This window comes from Pygocentrus nattereri, chromosome 24 (genome assembly GCF_015220715.1).
Source record: "Pygocentrus nattereri isolate fPygNat1 chromosome 24, fPygNat1.pri, whole genome shotgun sequence".
NCBI lineage: Eukaryota > Metazoa > Chordata > Actinopteri > Characiformes > Serrasalmidae > Pygocentrus > Pygocentrus nattereri.
The window spans coordinates 8,992,130-9,014,910 of NC_051234.1; the positions used below are offsets into that span (position 1 = coordinate 8,992,130).

A 22,781-nucleotide genomic window follows, 5' to 3' on the forward strand; every position below is an offset into this window, starting at 1 on the left:
TCTCTACTCTCTTGTTCTCTCTCTCTCTCTCTCTCTCTCTCTCTGTATTCACTCTCTCTATCTCTCTCTTTCTTATTCTCTCTCTGTATTCTCTCTCTCTCTCTCTCTCTCTCTCTCTCTCTGTATTCACTCTCTCTATCTCTCTCTTTCTTATTCTCTCTCTGTATTCTCTCTCTCTCTCTCTCAGTTCAGTTTTTAGGCTAATTTTCAAGAAAGATAGCAGCATTTTAGAACATTGAGACAGTGGTTGAAATCAGGCAGCTTTGTCAACAGTGCACTTTGAGTGTCACACGGCACATCACTGACTCCATGAAGCAGTTGGGAGTTGAGATACTTGAACTGCAGAGAATGATAGATTCTACAGGAGACCAGAGTCACGCTGCAGATCTCAAGTCCAAAAAAACTGCTCTTGCAAACCTGCTGGCTTTTAGGGCACAGGGGGCTCTGGTCCGATCGCATTTTCAAAGTTTGACGCAGATGGATGCCCCATCAAAATTTATCTTTAATTTGGAAAGAAAGAATGGCCAGAGTCATTTTATTCACTCTGTGCTCTGAAGACGGGCAGGAGCTGACAGAGCCCACTGACATCAGAAAACAGGCTGTACAATTCTGTATAGACTTGAGCATAAGGAGAATGGAGAACTGGCTTCAAGCTTTTGTGCAGGTCTTCCAAAGGTCTATGAGCAGCTGAATGCAGAGCTGGAAAGGCCCCTAGATGAGCAGGAGCTCCATGCTGCACTACAGAGCATTGAGGGTAGCACTGCCCCAGGCACTGATGGCCTTCGGGTGGAGCTTTATAAGGCCTTTTGGGCAGAACTTGTTGGCTCTTCTGAATGAGACCTTGGCAGGAGACTGGAGACTGGTGAGTCTCTTGTGCACCGATCTCAAGGTGTTCTCCAAAGCTCTGGCTATCAGGCTACGAGACGTGATGGGGCATGTCATCCACTTAGACCAGACTTACTGTGTACCTGGCAGGTCCATTACAGATAATATTTGCTTAATCAGGGATGTTTTGGAAGTTTCCAATATTCTGGGTGTTAACTCTGGTCTCGTTTCAATAAATCAGGAAAAAGCTTTTGATCGAGTAGAGCATCAGTAGCTGTGGTATACTCTCGAGGCTTTTGGTTTTACTCCCTCTTTTATTACTAAGGTAATGTACCAGGACATTGAGAGTGTGCTGGAGATTAATGGTGATTTGAGAGCTCCCTTTAGAGCTGAGCGTGGCATACGGTAGAGTAGCGCTTTGTCTGGAATGTTGTTTTCTCTTGCCATTGAACCACTGCTGAATAGACCTTACTCCAAAATTGAAGGCTTTGTGTTACGTCAATATGATGTTCAACGTCAATTATGGTAAATGGACAAGGTGATATCGATTAGTGTCTGCAGTTCGGGATTTTGAGCAGAGATGGACGAAGTACACAAATCATGTACTTGGGTTAAAGTAGAGATACCCACAGTAAAATATTACTCCAGTAAAAGTAGAAGTTCCTCCCTTTAGACCTCCACTTGAGTAAAAGTACAAAAGTATTTGCCTTCAAATGTACTTAAGTATCAAAAGTAAAAGTACTAAAAGAGTAATTCTGGCTCTAATGTCCTGTTATTATAAAAATGATAAGACTGGCTTCATGAACTCATTTCAGGTGAAAGTCCTCCAGCGTCTCTCTTGGCAAACCAGTCTTTTAATAGAACGTCATTAATTAGTGACGCTGACGTCTATTAAAATGATCATAAGCACAAAACACTGAAGGTAAACAGTTTCCATCAGGGAGAACCGAGTGGCTCTGACATCACTTTTTACACACAAGCAAAGTTTCAGTTTAAGATCACTTTGTAAATTAGTTACAAGTTGAATAAAAACTGGCTTTAAACTCAGGATCACAAATGAGCTCCTTCACTATGTTGATCTGTAGCTCATAAACATAAACATAACATAAACCAGCCCAAACTAATTTACTATAAAATGAAAGTGTTTGTATGAATTCAGAAAAAAAGAAACACGTCAGTCACGACTGCATATGTGGACATATTTCTATATTGTGGTCTATTTACAGGTTAGGTTAGTTCATCATTTAGGTGACGTATGTGCTCCCAAATTTTTACGCTGCTGCGCTGATGTTGAACTGTGTGCTGCACTGGGTCGGTATGACCAACAGGTCAAAACAAGCTCAAAACAAAGTGACCGCTGTGCCCTGATTGGTGCTCTTGCTTTGCACTTTTTTTGTTTTGACATGTTACATTTTTATACACACAGAAACCAAAAGGAACGACAGATTTCTCAAAATGTAGTGGAGGAAAAAGTCAGATATTAGACTCTGAAATGTAGCGGAGTGAAAGTAAAAAGTCACCCAAAATGGAAAAACTTCAGTACAGATACATGAAAAAAACTAATTAAGTACAGAAACTAATTACATTTACTTATATAGAATATTTCAGCTGCTTGGGTGAATTGGCAGAAGAATTGGCCTTTGCAGAGGGGAAACTGGTGAGTGGTTTACCTAGTTTGCCAGCTGATATGGTTTGGAAAAGGGGTGGCATCAAGTATTTGGGTGTCTGTCTTGGCGATGGACGGTAGACTGGCACGGTGGAAATGAATCCACTCACAATTGTCCCTCTGAGGAAGAGTATTAATAGCAAACAATTTGACAGCCTCAGTCCTTTGGCATCGGCTGTCAGGCATGGATCCTCCTGCTGGGCTCCTTGCTCAGTTGCAAGACACCCTGGTGGACTTCTGTTGGGACCACCTCCACTGGGTACCACAAGGTGTGGAAAAAAAAGGAAGGTGGACAGGGCCTGGTCCACCTGACAAGAAGACTGACTACTTTTCATGTATATTTTATTCAAAAATATTTGGCTGGTTCAGTGAACTTGGTGTGGAGGAAGATTGGTCTTTATTAACGAGAGTTACTGGAGTGGGACCGCAGTGACCAGTGGAGGGGATCCATTCCTAAACACTGGCCTCACTCCTGATTTTAAAGACATGTCTGGTCCATTATTGGATCTTAATGGACTGTGAGACATAAATCTGGGCACAGCCTCAGGTCAAATTCTCTACAAGCGCTGTGTTAAGGTTTTGAATAAATCAGTGTTGAACGGGAGGGCAGACACAGTGTGGAGAGGAAAGCTTGGGCTGGGGATAGACAATCGACCGGTCTGTATGGTGTTGTACAAAGCCCCTCTAGCAAAGAGATCTGGTAATCTCCAGTGGAGAATTATACATGCGGCCGTAGCTGTGAATTCTTTCATGTCTGTTAATAATCTGCATGTCGATGATAAATGTGTGTTTTGTGGTTTTAGAGAGACACATTTAGAGAGACCACACTGAGGTTTTTGTTCATGAAGTGTGGGGAATTTTTAACGTTGCATGTTTTTATATTGGGGGCTGGTTATCACAGAAAAGAGAGGACGAAATGGCAACTGCTTAATTTTGCCGTTGGTCAGGCTAAGCTCGCTGTTTATAATTCAAGAAGAAAGAAAGTAGAGAACAGATTGGGTTATGATGTTTTGCCTTTGTTTCTTGCACTAGTGAAATCCAGGATTGTTTTTGAGTTTAAATTCTATGAAGCGATGAATAACTTGGAAGTAATCGAGTCTGAATGGTGTTATAATGATGTTTTCTGCACTGTGGTGGAAAGTGAGTTAGTACCTCCCAGTCCCTGGGGCTGATATTGTTTGGGAGCCATCACGTTATGTGTGAAGTGTTTATAATTATGGGTTGAAGTGACTGAATAAAAGTCTCTGTTAAAAATCAAATCAATCAATCTCTCTCTCTCTCTCTCTCTCTTTCTCACTGTCTCTCTCTCTCTCGCTCTCTCTCTCGCTCTCTCTCTCTCTCTCTCTCTCTCTCTCTGTAGGAGTGAGCTCGGCTCTCTGCAGTGGATCCGCTGTAATGACGTTCCTCAGAAGTTGTGTTATTATCCTGTGATGGGTCTGAAGGAAAACGTCATGTACCAGTTCAGAGTGTGCGCTGTTAACCAGGCCGGCATGGGACGCCCATCCAAACCCACACACCCCATCTTCACCTCCGACCCCATGGAGCCCAGCAGGACTATGGGTAATGGAGTCACTTACAGTATTAGTAGTGGACACAATTAAAAAGCAATGAATTAAAATACCCAGAATGAAATTATAGTAAATTTATTTTACTATAACAAAGTTCGAACTACACCAATTTACAAAATACAATTGATATAATTAATCTCCAGAACAAAGTTCTAATAAAATTCACATCCAGAATGAAGTTCTAATAGAATGAATATGCAGAATTCAGATCGAAATTAAATGTAAATTAATATATAGGAAAAGTTCTTTTAAATTAGTATTTAGAATTAAGTTCTAATAAATTATATATATTAAGTAAAATAAATGTAATACTCAGAATTAAATTATAAAATGAATATACAAAATGAAAATAACTGTAAATTAAAGTAAAATCAATTTAATACCAGTATTAACTATTAAAAGTAAAATCAAGAATGAAACTTAATATGCTTAAATAAAAGTAAAATACATTTAACACCCAAAATTAAATAATATAAAAAGTTATATCCAGAATAAAGTTCAAATGAAAGTAATTTCCAAAATGAAATTCTATTGAAAATAATATTCAGAATAAAATTGCATTAAAATGAATACACAGAATAAATGTTTAAGAAAATTAGAATGAAGTTGAATAAAATCTTGGTCAAATCTTGAGCCTATTATTAAAATATTTTTAATAATAATTTCAAACATAAATATTTTATCAAAATATACTATTTTTTTTTTTTTCATTTTTTAAAATATTCAATAATTGAAAAATGTCAAAAATATCTTTTAAGTTGTTACTGATAAAAAATATTTAAAATACAGTAATTCTAATGAAAAGTGATTCCACATTTTTGGGAGTGCGTCCAGTTTATCTGTGATTTGTTTTGGGCTTAAAAAAATAAAATTCCTTTCCGATACAGTAAGTACATAAACAATAATATGGTTAATGCAACAGATGTTGGAGGAAGACATGCACCATCATGGTGATTAGTTTATGATCTCATATTATTAGATCCCACACCGTCCACCAGTGCCAGGCCTCAGGCTCCACAAGCCATCCTTATAATCTCCTTTATTTGAGCACCTCTGTCAGACGCCTCCTTATCGCTGATACAGCTCTCATGATCAGGTCCGGCGGCTGGACATCATGTTTCAGACTCTGATGGTATCTGTGCTGGAACGAGAGGAATTAAGATTTGTCCCGGCACAAATCTTTGTCCCGCTGGGCTCTCTTATTAAATACCTTCTCTCACACTGTTCACTGCTGCTGATGGCTGCCTTCATCTCCCTCTGAGATCTTTTGTCCTCTCTGTCTTTCAGTGGTCAAGGTGGACGCGGGGAGAGAGATTGTGATCGCTAAGGACCAGCTGGAGAGTAAGACACAAACCATAAATCTCATTAGAACAAACCCTACAGCGCAAACTTCTGATTTTACTTCATGATTTCTCCCGCTGTAAAGGGAAATTCCACCAGTTTTTCAAAATTTTTCAAAACAGAGCCGTTCAGAGTGGTTTGGTGTGAAACGCTCTGTTCTAGAGAAACTTACCAAGTCAGAATTGTTCACAGTGGTGGTAGTAAGAACCAGACATCCACATCTAAAAGCTCCCTCACAGAAAGTTTCTACATGAAATGCTTATGAAATCTGTTTGAACCGAATTTTCTTCCTAAAAAGCCAAGTTGTGCAAAATGTCATTTTAAGGAAAGAAACAACTAGAAATTATTTTTCAACATCATTAAACATTTCTTTTAAACATGCTCATATATACCAAAATTGTTTACAAAAGAAACTTTGACTGAACTGAATCAAATCATTGTGAATCGTTTCCCAAGAACCATAATTGAATCACTGAATCATTTTTACGGAACCATAAACTTACAACTAAATCATTTCCTAAAGAACAGTAATGAAGTGAATGCTTTGTTTCCTAAAGAACCACAAATTAATCACCAAATAATTTCCTAAAGAATCATCAACCAATCACTGAAGCATTTCCTAAAGAATCACCAACAAATCATTGAATCATTTCCTAAAGAATCATAATCAAATCATTGCTTTGTTTCCCGAAAGAACTGCAAATGAATCATTAAAGCGTTTCATGAAGATTCATAAACAAACCATTGAATCATTTCCTGGGGCGGCACGGTGGGTAGCGCTGTCACCTCACAGCAAGGAGGGCCTAGGTTCGATTCCCCTGCCGGGTGACCAGGTCCTCTCTGTGTGGAGTTTGCATGTTCTCCCCGTGTCTGCGTGGGTTCTCCTCCGGGTTCTCCGGTTTCCTCCCACAGTCCAAAGACATGCAGTCAAGCCTATTGGACATGCTAAATTGCCCCTGGGTGTGAGTGTGTGAGTGATTGTCTGTGTCTGTCTGTCTGCCCTGCGATGGACTGGCGACCTGTCCAGGGTGTATCCTGCCTTTCGCCCGAAGACTGCTGGGATAGGCTCCAGCACCCCCCGCGACCCTGATGGAGAAGCGGCTTAGAAAATGGATGGATGGATGGATGGATGAATCATTTCCTAAATAATCATAAACAAAACACTGAATCAGTTCCTAAAGAATCATCGAATCATTTTGAGATAAATAATAAAATAAAATATACTAAAACAATGGACAATAAAAGTAATGTGCAGTACAAAAATATTTTCAAAGTAATTGCAGTGAATGACAAGTGACTTTGCACTATGATGATAACCTGTGTTAACAGTTGTACACTATGACAATATAGATGCATAAACAAAGTGACAGTGCACAGTAATATGGGTAGAGAGATGTAATGTAATGTCCAGCTGGTGCCCAGTGAGCCTGTCCTGTCAGTGGCTCAGTGTAGAATAATGACGAGGTGCTGTACAGTGCGATCAGACTGGTAGAAGAATGATTGAATAATTTCCTAAAGAATCAGAGTTAAATAACCGAATCATGTTATACAGAGTCAATATTGAGTCAATACTGAGTTAAAGCCTGTCTGACCCTCTCACCGTCTCACTCGATTCTTCTTTCCCTGTCTTCGTCCTGCAGGTCAGATCCGTGTACCGTTCCCCCCGACCGATGTGCATGTGTGTGAGCTCACTGATTCCTATGCTGTGATCAGCTGGACTGAACCAGATCCGCGCGGCAAAGAGACGCTCACTTACTTCGTAGAACGGGTGATGCTTCTATTTTACATTCTTTTAGTTTTTCATCACAAATTGTTTTATTAGCATAAATAGTTGAGTGAAAAGTAGAATCTTCGGTGTTTCTGAGTGGCTCAGGAGAGTGCAAGATATGCAGTGATGCAACAGCCATCCATGGCTGGAGGTCCAAGAGAGCTTGGGTGGGTAGGATGATCCTCCAATGCGAATTTCTAGTCGTAACCATTGTTCAGGTCACATTTTTTGTTTTTCCCAATTAAACCTCGACATTTGATATTTGTGACAGACTTATTTGTGACATATATTTGAGTTTGTATGTATCAGTTTTACAGTAACTCTACCAGTGAAGACGCTGCTGTTTTCCATTCCTAACAACCAACCGAAACTTGCATAGGCTACGACTCACATTTACAGTCAGTGACGTATCTAGAAGGAGCAGAGTGATGTGTTTTCTCACCCACTGTGAATCAAAACGTGATTGACTGCAAGTTCCTAATTATGTTGGTAGTTAAACTGACTTGTAAGGCCTTCAGTTCAGCTCCTGAAGTCCTGACCAATGACAGCGCTCGCTTGGCTGTATCTGCCTAGATACCACAGAGAAAACAATCTGATTGGATTATTTTCTATTGGCTGTTTCAGGAATTTCACTCTTTTGTTTCCAAAATACAAGCATTATACATCTATTAAACAAAAATAACGTACACTTACAGACATGTATTATTTATTTTGTTGGGATAGAGGAGGTAGGGTGAAGCGTTAGGGCTGCATGGCCCTCCAAACAGTGTTATGAGAAAAAAAGAAAAACTGGCAAGACGGCTGCACAAGAGACCAAAGAAACCCACAAATGTGAGAATTTTCCCTCTTACAAAGTGACAATAACCACTGTATTTTCTTAGTTTTATGTTGTTTTCATGTATTGTAGTCCTTTTCTTCATAACAAGCATTAAAAAGTGCTAATAGTATGCTGATGTCTCAGTAGCTAGCTTGCTAATGTTCCTGTTCCACCTTAAATGGTGTAATGGTTCGACTATTAAAAATTTGACCAAAAATCTAGCAAATATCTAACTTCAGCTTCATATCACGAAAGAATTAGGGGTTGGCTATAATAAATAATGGCCCCCCTCTTTAAAAGCATATGATGCCCTAAATGTGAGGAGCTGAACTTTCTCCTCCTCTGCTGTCACTGCAGACGTGCAGGGTCACCTACAGAGCAGCGCTAGTAGCTGTTAATGAAGCAATGCTCTTTTTATTTGGGGGTCCCATTTCAGATGGGAAGATTCCAACCACTACCCTGTAACTCAGTTCCAAGGGATGAGGGTGGCACACAAAAACAAGGAGTAAGGGTTAAAATAAGACATTGGATTGAGCCTAACACTGACCTTTGACCCCTAAGTTAGTTAAAGCTTCAGCAGGGGATACGGGTGGTGGGTGGTTTTGTGGAAGGAGAGAAGAGGAGGAATCATTAGAAACCGACAAACCTAACACACCCTAAAGCTGTTCATTTGAACTCCGGCTGCGCAGTTTACTCCCTCATTGGCTTCAAAGAGACAAGCAGTTTCTCTGAGCCTCACTAGTTTGTTTTACGCTCAGCAAGAGTTTCCAGCGCGCGGTGGGTGGCGTTTCAACTTGGCCGCCCGCACAGCAAAGAAAAAGCCAAAATAATATCTTCCCTATTTTTATTTTCAAAGTTTCGAAGCTGTTTTAAAAGTTTAAGTCGTCTAATAGGGCCTCGCTCAGTCTTACACTGCCAGAGGTGCCGGTTTCATATCTGCAGCACAGGAACGGCTGAATCTCTCCCCAATATCATCCGGGAGGAAGACGCCAGCAGCCTGCCGAGATCATAATGAGTGAGGCAAAGCTGTGAAGTGCCACAGGACACGCGCTTTTTATTGGACTTTATAAGTAGCTCTGTAATAAAACTGTCTGATCCATCAAGAGGTGCTGAAATTGTGGAGCTCATCTACCTCCATTCAGGACAATATGAAAAAGATTAACATCATAGAAACGTCCTTTTTTATTTAAATGTAATTTATATTAAAAACGAGAAGACAAATGTGGGCGGAGAGTCAAGAGCATCCGCCAGACTGAAATCTATAAGAAAAATAATAAAAGAAATTTAATAGTACAATACAGGTCAAAAGTCTGGAATCACATTTTTATGAAGGTTCTCCATTGTTTTTACTTACGTTTGAAAATTTATTCAAGTATGTAGATTGTTTCAAATCAGATAAGTTGATCTTCTGCCAACATCTGGTGTCTGAACAATGCCTCTCCAGAAAGGTAACTTTACACGAGAAGGATAAAAGATGCATTAGTTTTAATGTAAGTCAATGGAACACAAATTTTTTCTATATGCAGATATGCAGATAGATAGATAGATAGATAGATAGATAGATAGATAGATAGATAGATAGATAGATAGATAGATAGATAGATAGATAGATTGGGACTTTAAGGTGTTAAACACTAAATGCTGTTTGATTTGAATGTTTTTAGTCTATTGCCGGTAAGGAGAGTTGGCATCTGGCCAGTATGGACATGATGGTCAGATCTACGAGGTTTGCTGCGTTTGACCTGCAGAAGGGAAAGGCCTACTGCTTCCGCATTCGGTCCATCAACAAGTATGGCATCAGTGACCCCTCAGAGCCAAGCCAGCCCATCGCACTGGGAGAACTGCTAGGTAGGTGAACCCACACATTAGAGACCCCAAGAGTATAGGTGCAGTGTAAAGGCCTGGATAGTGACATACTCTTAGCTACATAAATGGACAACGGACAGCAGTTTTCAGGTATTATGATGGCTGATGCTGTTTTTAGATATGTATTTTAGTTCATGCTTATGCAAAAATAAAATTCAAAAACTTGGCCATGTGTGGCCAGGAGTCCAAGAGAACACAGTTGGCCTCGCTCTGGGTGGGTAGGATGGCCCCCCGTCTCCCCCATCACTCAGTGTGATGTTTACCAGCTCAGGCGTCTGTTAGCTGACGTAACAAAACTGGTGGTTGGCCATGCTGGTCTATGCTGGCTTTTCTGGCAGGGATATTTCTGAAGAAAATCTCTCATAACTGTTATGACAGCATATGACATCTGCCATGATGTGTTTATATCATTATGTCAGGTTCAGGTTATTATAACCAGATAAGCAAGTCTGAGATTACTGAACTTTGAATTGAAGACAATTCAGGATGAGCATGTGACAATTTACTCGGCAAAAAGTGAGATCTTGTCAAGTGAAATGATCTTCATTCTAGTCGATATATCTAACATTTCCCATTTTGAGATGTTTGTGCACTTATTATACGATTATCTAGGTTATTTCTAGAATGGTTTTACATGTTTTAGGTCATTTTATTAAATAGAATTATCTCACTTTACTGGTTGCTGGTTTCAAGTACATTTCTTAAAACAAGCTAAATTATCTGCCAGTATAGTGAGATCATTTTACTTGATGACATTTGTTAAAACTAGTAAAAATGTTTAGAAATAAGCATATATTATATCTAAAAATCTTAAATTAAGTTTGTAACAATCTCAAAAACAGGAGAAATATTAGGTTTCTTGAATTATATTTTTTAAGATAATTTTACTTGACAAGATACCATTTTTGCAGTTTAGGCTTGCAGTTAGCACAGTGCTAAATAGTGCGGTATAAGTTTGCATTCCTTGTTAGCCACATTATCCTTGTTGCTCCAGTGCGAAGCTGAAGACCAATCATGTCTTGGCTGATTGACTACATTTGGGTCAGGGTAGGAAATTGTGTACGTTCATGTGTTTTCGTGCCTTACTTAAATGTATACTTCATTTGTAGGGGTACCCGCTGCCCCCCACAGTGTTCAAGCAATCCCCGATACGGAGAGGTCAGTTCTGCTGCTGTGGAAAGAGCCTAAGGACACAGAGGGCATTCTGGGATACTATCTGTACTGCAGCGAGATGGGGACGTCAGACTGGAGAACAATCAACAACAAGCCAGTCTCTGGAACCAGGTCTGATTCTCCCTGATGAAAGCTTTAGCATAACCGAATGAGCTGATTGGATTAGTGTGAAGCCACAGCTTCGGTTCCTTTCTGTAGTGAATTTTAACATGCCCTCGTCCACTTCGACCCACCACTCAAACGGGAAGCTCTCGCCCTCAGGCTAGGTAGCCTCAGTGATCTAATCAGCTAGCCATAAAGACTAAGCAAAGCAATTTTTGAGATGTTTGAACATAACATACATAGAATTTGTGAAAAATTATCTTTGACTGCCTACAAACTTGGCCTAGAACCGTGATGTAGTGGCTTTCTTTTCCTTTGTTGTTGTTAGCCGTGTGGCCTTTAGCATGCTAACTGGCAAGCTAACTGACAGAAGTATCAGCAGTCTTGTTTAACAACAGTCTTGTTTGCAACCTAAAGCCCAAAAAATCCAATGTTTTAGTTTTAAAATGTTATGCTTTTTAAAGTAGTTTATGGCTATAGTTTATAAACAGTTTGTCCATCATTATTTTCATGATTTTTATTACTATGAATATTACAGAGCATGGCCCCCTACACCTCCTGTAGTGTATTACAGTCTGTCAGAATGACTGTGTGGATCATATGAACATTATAGAGGCTTTTTAAATGAAACAGTAGAAGTCATATCGCCCCCTACACTTCCTGTAGTGTATTACAGTCTGTCAGAATGACTGTGTGGATCATATGAACATTATAGAGGCTTTTTAAATGAAACAGTAGAAGTCATATCGCCCCCTACACTTCCTGTAGTGTATTACAGTCTGTCAGAATAACTGTGTGAATAATATAAACATTAAGGCTTGTTTTCTTTCTCAGGTTTACAGTGCACGGCCTAAGGACAAATAAGGAGTATGTCTTTCGTGTAAAGTCTGTGGGCCGAGCAGGAAACAGTCGCTATTCTGAGCAATCTCAGCCAATTCGTGTCAAAGCTGCTAAAGGTAAGAAAGTAGTACTGAACCTGAGGCCTCAAAGGACTATTTTTAAAAGGCCACATATATTGAAAACTAAATTTTCCTCTTTTGTAAAAAATACTTTTAATAAACATTTTATAAACATATAAAAAAGTTTCAAGGCAAACTGTTCACTCCCCAGTCCATAGATGGAAACTGAACTGTAACACTTTACACTGCAACTTTTGAAATCCTTTTTTTTTTTGTGATGTCAAAGTTACATAATTTACCTATTTAGTCTACAGTGTTTTAGATCTTGTGACATCACAGAAACAGTGAAATCAACAGCCTGTTGAGTTCAAAGGGAAAAGCGAGGTTGGAAGCCAGATAAATGTTATAAGTAGAAAAATAAATTAATCGAAAAATGTAGGCTATTGGCCCTTTAAGAGTGCTGGGGTTAAACTGTTAATGTGTGATGAAAGCCTTTGTACATTTTTATATCTGTCAAACATAACCCTGCTGAAAATATCATTACAACCATTAGGATGGGAGGTTTTCCTACTGCAAGGGTCGCAACTCAAATGTTAAGAAAAGCCTTTTTGTCCTTTCAGTAAAAATCAAACCACCTTGGGAGCCACAACGTTTAAATGTCCATTTTGCTGTCTTGGCTGTAAACATGTCTCAGTATGTGCTAATGTGCTAGAATAGCACATAAATATAATGTAAACAAAACCTCTGACTTACTTTATGCTGCTTTCAGCTTTAGCTCAGCTATAACTGCTTTTCTCACATCTCCAGCAGGAAACCTTTCCTCAAAAGTAGAACAGTTTCTTGTAAAATGTTTCTCAACATACAGTTTTTCACGAGGTAAGCTTCTCATTCACTAGATTCTTGTCTGAATTTTCCTGTTCCGCCTTGGGTCTACTGGAATGGGACAATTCGAATGAGAAGCTGGCAAATGAGAAGCGACTTCAGCCACGTCTTTCTTTAATTGACAGTTTCTTGTTGCAGATTAAATGTATCAGGAAACCAGCTGGAGTGATTGTAAACACAAATAAGTCCATTTGTCTCCATATTATCAATATTCATCCTAAATCTTTCTCTTTGCCTTTCGTTAGCTGCTAGCTAGGCAAGACAGTTGTCAGTGTTGCTACAGCCTGAGCGTCAACCTTCAGGGTTAAAGCGTGAATTAGCAGCTCTGCATTAACTCCAGCGTTTAAGACCATTTATTGTTAAACTGTGTTGAATGATCAGCAGAGCTTTATTTTACTGTAAAGGAAGATAATTTTATTTTTACCTACAAAACTAGTTCTGCTGTGGAGCCACAACAAGGCAGTAAAAAGCTGCATGCGGCCCTGAGGCCCTGTTGTAACAAATGAGTGTAATCTTGTGTGTATAAGTGGGTAAATCTGGATTAAAAGGTGGTAAAATTGGACCACTAGTTTCTTGTAGGACACCTTTAGATCCCATTAGGAAACCAGAAACTGCATCGGGAGTGTCCTTTACACTGTGATATCAGCCCATCAGTAAAATACACATTACCATAAGTGACTATTGGACGCCACCAGGTAGCAGCAGACACTCATAATGATTTCTATGATTTTTTTTCAGCAGGATAGTTCCTGCTTTCAGACGCATAACAGAAATACCTGTATGCGGCCTGTTATTCCGCTCCTGCAATCCTGGCATAACAGGACCAGAAAAAAAGAGGCCTGCTGCTGGTGAAGTCTTGGAATAGAATCCGCCATGTCTGGCACAGCTGTGACCTGTAATAGGCTGCCGGATAATGTGCTCCCGCCAGTCCGCTACGCGCTAATGGCTACTCATTTCTACTGTCACTCACGCTGATGCAATTTACAAATACACCCATGCTCTATCAGACAACGATAGGGCTGACATTCTGTCCTTTCAGCCAGCAAATCTCTCTATGAATCGACAGATAAATGCGCAGATAGACACTCCGCTCACCAGCTAGCGCTGTTTTGTACAATGTTATCCAGGTCTCTGCGCTGCTTCAGCCAATTTAATTTCCGGCCCCCAGAGACAGTACAGTGAACAGCAGACTGATAGTACAAGAAACAACCCGGGAAGCTTTGTGTTTTTCTCTTCTCGGCTCATTGCTATGCTACATTAGCAGCTTTATCCTGATCTATTAATGTAATCATTGTGCTTCGCTGCTCTGTCACCGCATTAATTATAGCTGGTACTTACATAAAAATCAATCATAATGTGGTCACCAGTCTAATAATTTCTTACATTTAATTTGAATAAAGGATGGCATCGCTGAAAGCATTGCTAATCATGAAAGGAAACTAATAGGGCTGCGCTAAGCATCACAGCAACTGCGCACTGCTAGCTTTCATAGGTGCTAGCCAAGCTAGCATGTTTGGATGAAGTATTCTTTGAAAAGACATGAACTGAGAGCCACAAACGGATTGATAGCCACATTAGCTTCTTCTTTAGTAGAGCATTCAGTGTTTACTGCAGCTGCCCACCCTGATTAAAAAGACATGGAAATCATTAAAAGTTTCTGTTGGGCTGTAGCTCAAATGGCTCAGCTAGTCCCTAGTGCACTATAGAAGTCACGAAACTATGGCTCCCACAGCTAAGTAGTGTACTAAATGTTAAATAGGGAGTTGTGCACCATATGGATGAATGGCAAATCGCTAGACATACACCAATCAGGCATAACATTATGAGCACCTCCTTGTTTCTACACTTGTTGTCCATTTTATCAGCTCCACTTACTATATAGGAGCACTTTGTAGTTCTACAGTTACAGACTGTAGTCCATCTGTTTCTCTGATACTTTGTTAGCCCCCTTTTACCCTGTTCTTCAGTGGTCAGGAACCCAATGGACCCTCACAGAGCAGGTAGTATTTGTTTAGAAATAGAATTTAAAGGATGGATTAAAGGAATACTGCATGGGCCGAGAATTGATATTATGGATTACAATCTTCATTCAAACATTCTCTTTCTACAGTCACTTCTATTCTAAATAGAAGTGACTGTAGAAAGAGAATGTTTGAATGAAGATTGTAATCCATAATATCAATTCTCGGCCCATACAGTATTCCTTTAATCCAAGCTGCACCCACAACACTCCTCGCCTCTCACAAGCTAAATCACGTCCACCCCTCCTGAGACTCAATCCGCTAATCATCCAGCCCAGAAATGACTGGCACCTGATTGGCATCACTTAGTTGGATAAACTGCTCAGTAAATGGAGTCATAGCTGTCAGCAGTGGTTTCCAGTCCCACTGCTTTATGTTTTCCAACTCAAAACAGAGCCATATCATGAAGGGTTTGATAATTAGCTGAAATGTTGAGCGATACAGCCGGGAAATGCTAAACTGTGTGAGGACAGTGGGCCAACAGGGAAGCATCAGCCCGCAGGCTCGACTCACTTTCAGTCCCTCAACAAGGCCGTTTTGGGTAGTTGATGAATTACTTTACATTTTCAGTTGCCTAGAGAAATTCAGCCTGCACTTATTTTATTCAATTTCCAGTCAAAACAGCCATCACATACAAGTTATTCATTTTTCAGAAGACATTTATGAGAAGACTAGATATAAGATCCACTTGTGTAAGAAAAGTCAAAGGAAAAAAAAACAGCACCCTCCAACATTAGAATCTACAGAGAAAGTGGGCCTCCTAACAACCACCTGGAAGACCTGGCAGACACCAAAACTGACCACCCCAGAGTCCAGACCTCATCATCACTGAATGTGTTTGATTACTTCGGAAAATGATCAACCAGCTTCTAAGACTGAGGAACTGGAAGTGAGTCTCCTGAAAAGAATGGATGCTGGAATAAAAGTAAAATGTTTGCTGAAGCTGAAAGTGAATAACTTGTACTTAATGGCCATTTTGGAGAATAAATCAATGAAAAGTGGTCTCTGACTTTAGCACAGTGGTGTACATGTTTATATATTGTGATGTAAAGTACCTACAGTTTATTGTCATTTTTATGGGCCTGAATATTTTTTTCTCATTACAACCCCAGTGCTTGTTCATTACCAGCTTCTTTCCATGGTGATGATTACACACACACACACACACACTTACTTTCTAAGCCACTTCTCCCACAGGGTCATGGGGGTGATGATAATTATTTTTTAAAATTTGTACACAACATTTATTTTTTATTGCAGTTGCAGATGAAAGTGATTTTCTTTTGATTTTGATTTTAGATTACATTCCTGCCAACTATACACATATGTATGTACACACACACACACACACGTATATATATATATATATATATATATATATATATATATATATATATACATATATAAACTAGAGTGTTACATTGTCTATGTATGTATTATATTGTCATATGTATTTTATAGGACATGTGGTATACTGTGGTTTTATTATTATTATTATTATTATTATTATTATATTATTATTATTATTATTTGTAAACTTCAAATACAATTAATTAAAATTTTTTCTTCATCATAAAACAATTTTATAAGTTGTGGGAGTAAGTCAAGAATTTATGCAATAGGTTTAAAAAGAAAATAAAAAAGGAAAAAGTTGAGAAATATTTAAAGTTTAAAAAAAATACAATCAAAATTGGTGATGGTTTTCTGTAAATAAGTGACCACAACTTCTACTGCTAACACTAACCTCTGCAGAGTTTAATGCACAATTGCTGTTTCTTCACTGTATTTATCAGATTGGGAAAAACATTCTAATAACACTGCACAACCCCCCCCAACCCCCCTTCCTGTCCCACAGTGGTTCCGTCTGCTCCCTCTGGTGTCTCTCTGCTCTGCTGCTCGGGCAGTGAGATGGTGATTGGTTGGAGGGCCCCTACCAGTCACGGTGGTGTCCCGGTGCAGTGCTACTACCTGGACCAGCGGGAGAAATCTCAGAGTGTCTGGAAAGAGGTCAACGTAAAGCCTGTCAGAGAGAGAGTGTACACGGTCAGTCAACATCTCTGACCAGCAGCCTGTAATACCACAAACATCATCACTTCTCCGTGGAGGGAGTAGTACAGTCACTTCTGCTGTCAGTAGGTTACCATAGTGTGTAAGACTGTTTCCCAGTGCAGTTGTCCTCACCTCCTGGACAGACCATATTTTTACTCCAACCTCACAACACATGAGGATTATATTCTACAATCGTTCTTCATCATCTTATAGGGAGAAACCTGGTTTGCCTCTTGTTCCATTAAGTCCAATTCAAGCTTTTGTCTTTGTCCTGTACAGTCGGATATTTGACGCTTTGTCCCGACAGCGACGATAATCGTGTGTTTGAAATTACTTAACAACTTGACATAGTTTGAAGCAAGTGCTTGAAGAAAGATTTAGCTTGCAGTGAGCCCCATGCTAATTGGTGGAGTATAAGCTTCCATTATATATAGCTACAATAGCCTCGCAGCTCCAGTGCTAAAACTAAGATAAACATGTCATGACTACATTTTGCTTATGAGTATAGAAGGCCATTTCCTTCAAGTAGAGGACATTTTGGTTTAGTATCTCAAAATATTGACTTACTATGCTGAAACAATTATTTATTTTCTTACAATTTTTACTTAATATCTCAGAAAAGGTTACTTACTATATCAAACTATTGACGTATTCCCTCAAAATTTCGACTTAGTATCTCAAAAGAATAACTATGTTGAAATATTAACTTCTTTTTTTCACAGTTTTGACTTAGTATCTCAAATGAATGGCTTATTTTAAAAAAAGATTTTTTTGAATTCTAAAACTGTAATCGCTTTGTTAAAATAGAAACTTATTTTGACTTAGTATCATAAATGAATGACTGACTATGTCAAAATAATTACTTCTTTTTTAAATAATAATGACTTATGTTCTCAGAATTGTACTTAGAATCTCAAAGTAATGATTTACTATGTTGAAATAATGTCTTTTTTCCTCAAAAAGAATGTATTTTTATTTTAGAGATTCTAAGTCATAATTACAATAAAATAAGTCATTTTTTACACATTAAGTTATTATTTTGATATACCATGTCATCATTTCAAGAAAATAAGTAATTATTTTGACATATTAACTCATTCTTTTTAGATACTTTTCTCATGTTTCAAGAAAATAAGTCCATTTTTACATATTAAGTCATTATTTTCATATACTGTGTTCACATTTCCAGAACATAAGCTATCATTTTGATCTACCAATACCAGAAACAGAGAAGTATTCTTTTCTCCTGTGGCTAGTGTGAATGGACCTCTACATGCGAGACACATCTGCCTCTTTGAGTCTGTCATGTGGTGCCAAGCAGTGTCCAGGTGGTCAGATTAAAAGCAGCTTTTTTAAACTTAGATCTCTCTAAGTTTATCTGTCAGTGTTTGACTGAGACTTCTGCCTTGTGACAGCCGTGGTGAGGCCTAAGCTCACAGCTCCCTCTGCTGGCGCTCTTAGACGATGGAGACGTGTCCCATTTTATTAACATGTCTCATGGAAAAAAAAAAAGGTTTTTGCCTTTAATTTGCCCAGGCTGCTCATACAGCAGCTCAGTGTAAATCATGTTGATTAGGACACATTGATCTGGCTGTGACTTAATACTCCAGGCAGTTTGTTGTCACAGTTTGTGAAGGTGATGTTAACGATTTCCGCCAGCGATCGGCCCTCATCAGGCAGTCGGGGAAGCATGCATCCAATCCAATCTCATTAAAAGCTGTCTGTATGTGCCTGTAACTCAAGCCTTTTACTGCAATGTTCCTGATCCTGCAGCTTCTCCCCAAGCAACCTCAGAATGGACTGTTGCCACCCTGTGGCAGTAAATGGGTCTAGCAGTTTGAGGTAGAGCTGCTGGCACCATTAGGCATTGGACAGAAACTTCAGCTCATTTTCTTTTAGCTATGTAACAAACCTTTGTCCATTTTCATGGCTATTTTATAGTTATCTTATGCTGTCATGCAGCATTTTTACTTAGGATCTCAAAAGAATGATTTACTATGTTGAAATGTTAACTTATTTTCTCACATTTTTAACTTAATATCTCAAAAAGTGATGATGACTTATTATGCCAAAGTACCAACTTATTTTCTCAAAATTTTGACTTAGTATCTTAAATGACTTATTTTCCAAAAAATTTAACCTAGAATTTAACATTTTTGAAAATGTATTTATTTTACGATATTTTAAAGATAAAATTTTGGCATACAAATCTTTTTTTTTAATACATTCATAGTAGTGGCCAATGTGAGGCAAAATAGTCCCCAAAAAAAACTTGGTGGTTTTGGATAGTAATTCAAATTTCTATATTTGTGTTGTAGTCATGGCAACCCCTGGTTCCTATCACCACCACTGTAAAGAAATCTAAGTTAGTAAGTCTTTCTACAGTGAATCAACTTTGTTTACATCTCCACCACTGAATTGTGGAGAAAATTGAAAAAGTAACAACTTTGAATAGATATGTTTTCTTGCCAAACTATTCCTTTAATTTGGTTATTCAGTTATTGATTTGGTAACAGTGCATCAGCCTTTATTAGCCTTTATTACCTGTGTAATATTATTAATACCGTATTTTTAATGCTACAGTTGTATGACCAAGATTAGGATAGTTCCCCTAATTATGTTCATCAAATTGTGGTTTGTTGAGTGCTATAGACTCAGGCAGATGCAGATGTGATAAGTGCTTCACAGGATAAGTGGCCCTCAATGAAGCAATAAGTGGAGAGATCAATGCTCCTAAATGCCCTTTAGATATTACTATCTCTGAGTGCTTGAGCACTTCAGTGGAACATCTTTAAACACAGCTTACCAAACAGGCCCAACAGTGATGCTGAGATTAATTATAACGTGCAATCACAAGTAAGTGTGATTCTGATTATATACACTGGGATCCGTAGTGTAAACTGTTAGCATCTCGATGAGGCGTCCATATTGAACTCCACTGTTACAGAGGCAGTATATATGTATATATATATATATTTCGTCAGTGTTTTCTTATGACAATATCCAGCATTCATTACACAAATACAGTATACCAACATTGGGAAGTGGTGTCAGTAAGTCCTGACTGCTATCTTAGCTAATTTCCACGGTTTCCCTGCCCTTTAAGCTGAATGTGTTTACATGCACTTCATTTACATTTATGGCATTTGGCTGACGCTCTTATCCAGAGCGACTTACAATTTGATCATTTTACACAGGTAGGTAGTGTTAGGATTCATGCCCAAGGACTCTTATTGGTATAGTGTAGGGTGCTTGTCCAAACAGGGGATTGAACCCCAGTCTACAGTGTAGAAGGCAGAGGTGTTACCCACTAAACTCTCCAACCACCACTTCATAAGCTGATAACTGCAGAAAATCAGATTTTGTCAGTAATCCAATCAACGTGTTTATATGCACTTTAGTAATCAGATAATGGTGAAACTCCAGGTCTACATGAGTCAGACAGTAATCAGATTTACAACCAGCCAATAAACTCAGAAGAAGACGTGACATAGATGTAACGTAAAACTCAAACTTCATGCCGTGCCTTTTAAAAAGAAACATTTTGCCACTTTACCTGAAAATATGAACATACATCATCTAGAAGACTGAGTGACCCTTATTAGTCCCACAACGGGATAAAATTTCACCTCCGCATTTGACCCATCCATGCAGTGAAACACCACACACACTAGGGGGCAGTGCGCACACTTGCCCAGAGCGATGGGCAGCCCTATCCGCAGAACCCGGGTAGCAGTTGGGGATTAGGTGCCTTGCTTAAGAGCACCTCAGTCACAGACTGTCAGCACAGAGGATTGAAACACCGACCTTCTGGTCACAAGGCTGGTACCCTAACCAGCCCAAGATGAAGTACATTCATTTCGGCAAGCGTGTATTTGATTTCAGCGTCGCTCCAAAAGTGTTTTGCTGCGTCTCGTGGCAACTCTGCGCATGTGCAAAAACAGACCGTGGTACTGGAAATAAGTGAGCAGTGTTGCCACGAGACGCAGCAAAACACTTTTGGAGCGACGCTGAAATCAAATACACGCTTGCCTCACTTATTTCCAGTACCACGGTCTGTTTTTGCACATGCGCAGACTGAGAAATCCAAAAGAAACCAGGGTATGGTTTCACATGCACTGAGAAATCTGACTAGTAAGGAAAACCCAGCCTCTTCTTCCATCCATCCATCCATCCATCCATCCATCCATCCATCCATCCATCCATTTTCTAAGCCGCTTCTCCGTTAGGGTGGCGGGGGGGGTGCTGGAGCCTATCCCAGCAGTCTTTGGGCAGAAGGCAGGATACACCCTAGACAGGTCGCCAGTCCATCGCAGGGCAGACAGACAGACAGACAGACACAGACAGTCACTCACACACTCACACACTCACACACTCACACCCAGGGGCAGTTTAGCACATCCAACTGGCCTGACTGCATGTCTTTGGACTGTGGGAGGAAACCGGTGAACCCAGAGGAAACCCACGCAAACACGGGGAGAACATGCAAACTCCACACAGAGAGGACCCTGATCACCTGGCCAGGGAATCGAACCCAGGCCCTCCTCGCTGTGAGGCGACAGCGCTACCCACCATGCCACCGTGCCGCCCCTCTAACCATATAATGGTTTATATGACCATTTGAATAATCTGATACCTGCAGAAATCCAATTATGATTGGACATAAACGCACTCATGATGAATGGACCAATAGGAATGGTCCAAAAAGGACTTGGAAAAATTCTTTCTCTGTTACATTCCATTAAAACTTAATACTTTTTCCTTCTCCCATGAACTCACCAGTTTGGAGATACAAGGATTTGTTCCAAAAATGACATTATGCTGGTTTTGCTGTTTGTCCTAGCACTGGAACTATGAAGCTAAAATAGCAATGGAGGTTTATAGCCACCAATTAGCACCACTCTGACTGCTTAAATCACTTGCCACAAAATGTACAAAAGTATATTAGCATAACTGATAGGTAAAACCAGTAGTAGCCCAAGCCCACCTTAAAGTCTGAATTGTATCTATTCTTTAGTCCATGTTTATAGATAACAGTGTGTCCTACAGTGTGAGGAACCACACAAGAAAGTTTCCAACTAAACATCGTAACAGCTCCACTCAGTTTCTGGCAAATGTGTGATGACTGAGACATGCAGTCAGCAGCATGTAGTGCTGTTTGATTCCAGAAATTAAGGATGCAACCCTGATTCCCTTTTTAAGTGATATGAATGGATGGAGTCCAATCCATGCAATCGTCTCGATTCTGCAATCCACTATCTCACTATATGTGAGAAAACCTGTGTGCAATTTAGTCCAAGGCTTTGGATTCGACTCTTGGTTCCCAAATGCCTGAAATTGATTGCCAAATTGATTGAACACTGCTGAAAAAATTGTATGTTGCTTTAAGCTTGAGCTGTCTTGACTTTGAATCAGACTTCATCCATTATTTCAGCTCTTTCGTCTCTGTCTTTTTCACAGGTGTCTGGTCTTCAACAGGGCCACTATTACCAGTTCCGTGTTTTTGCATCCAACGTCATTGGAATCAGTAAACCGTCTGGACCCAGCGAGGCTTTTCTGTGTGAGCAGTGGACGATGCCTGAACCTGGTGAGAGCATCACAGATTAGGTCATTCTATAAGGATACTTTCTTTACACCCATTTAGCCTACAGCAGTTTAGCTCCACCCATTCAGCCCACAGCAGTTTAGCCCCACCCATTCAGTCTACAGCAGTTTAGCTCCACCCATTCAGCCCACAGCAGTTTAGCCCCACCCATTCAGCCCACAGCAGTTTAGCCCCACCCATTCCCATTGAAGTGATGAAG

The 22,781-nt window shown here is 39.6% G+C and overlaps 1 protein-coding gene across 1 annotated transcript in view; it reads left to right on the top strand.

Moving 5' to 3' along the window:
- myom3 (myomesin 3) overlaps positions 1 to 22,781 on the top strand; it is a 109,849-nt gene that overhangs the window by 58,022 nt on the left and 29,046 nt on the right. The window contains exons 12-19 of the mRNA XM_017695793.2: positions 3,852 to 4,051; positions 5,347 to 5,400; positions 7,041 to 7,168; positions 9,650 to 9,833; positions 10,961 to 11,135; positions 11,961 to 12,082; positions 16,784 to 16,971; positions 22,438 to 22,564. Coding sequence (XP_017551282.2) covers positions 3,852 to 4,051; positions 5,347 to 5,400; positions 7,041 to 7,168; positions 9,650 to 9,833; positions 10,961 to 11,135; positions 11,961 to 12,082; positions 16,784 to 16,971; positions 22,438 to 22,564 — 1,178 coding nt within the window. The remainder of the gene's footprint in view (positions 1 to 3,851; positions 4,052 to 5,346; positions 5,401 to 7,040; positions 7,169 to 9,649; positions 9,834 to 10,960; positions 11,136 to 11,960; positions 12,083 to 16,783; positions 16,972 to 22,437; positions 22,565 to 22,781) is intronic.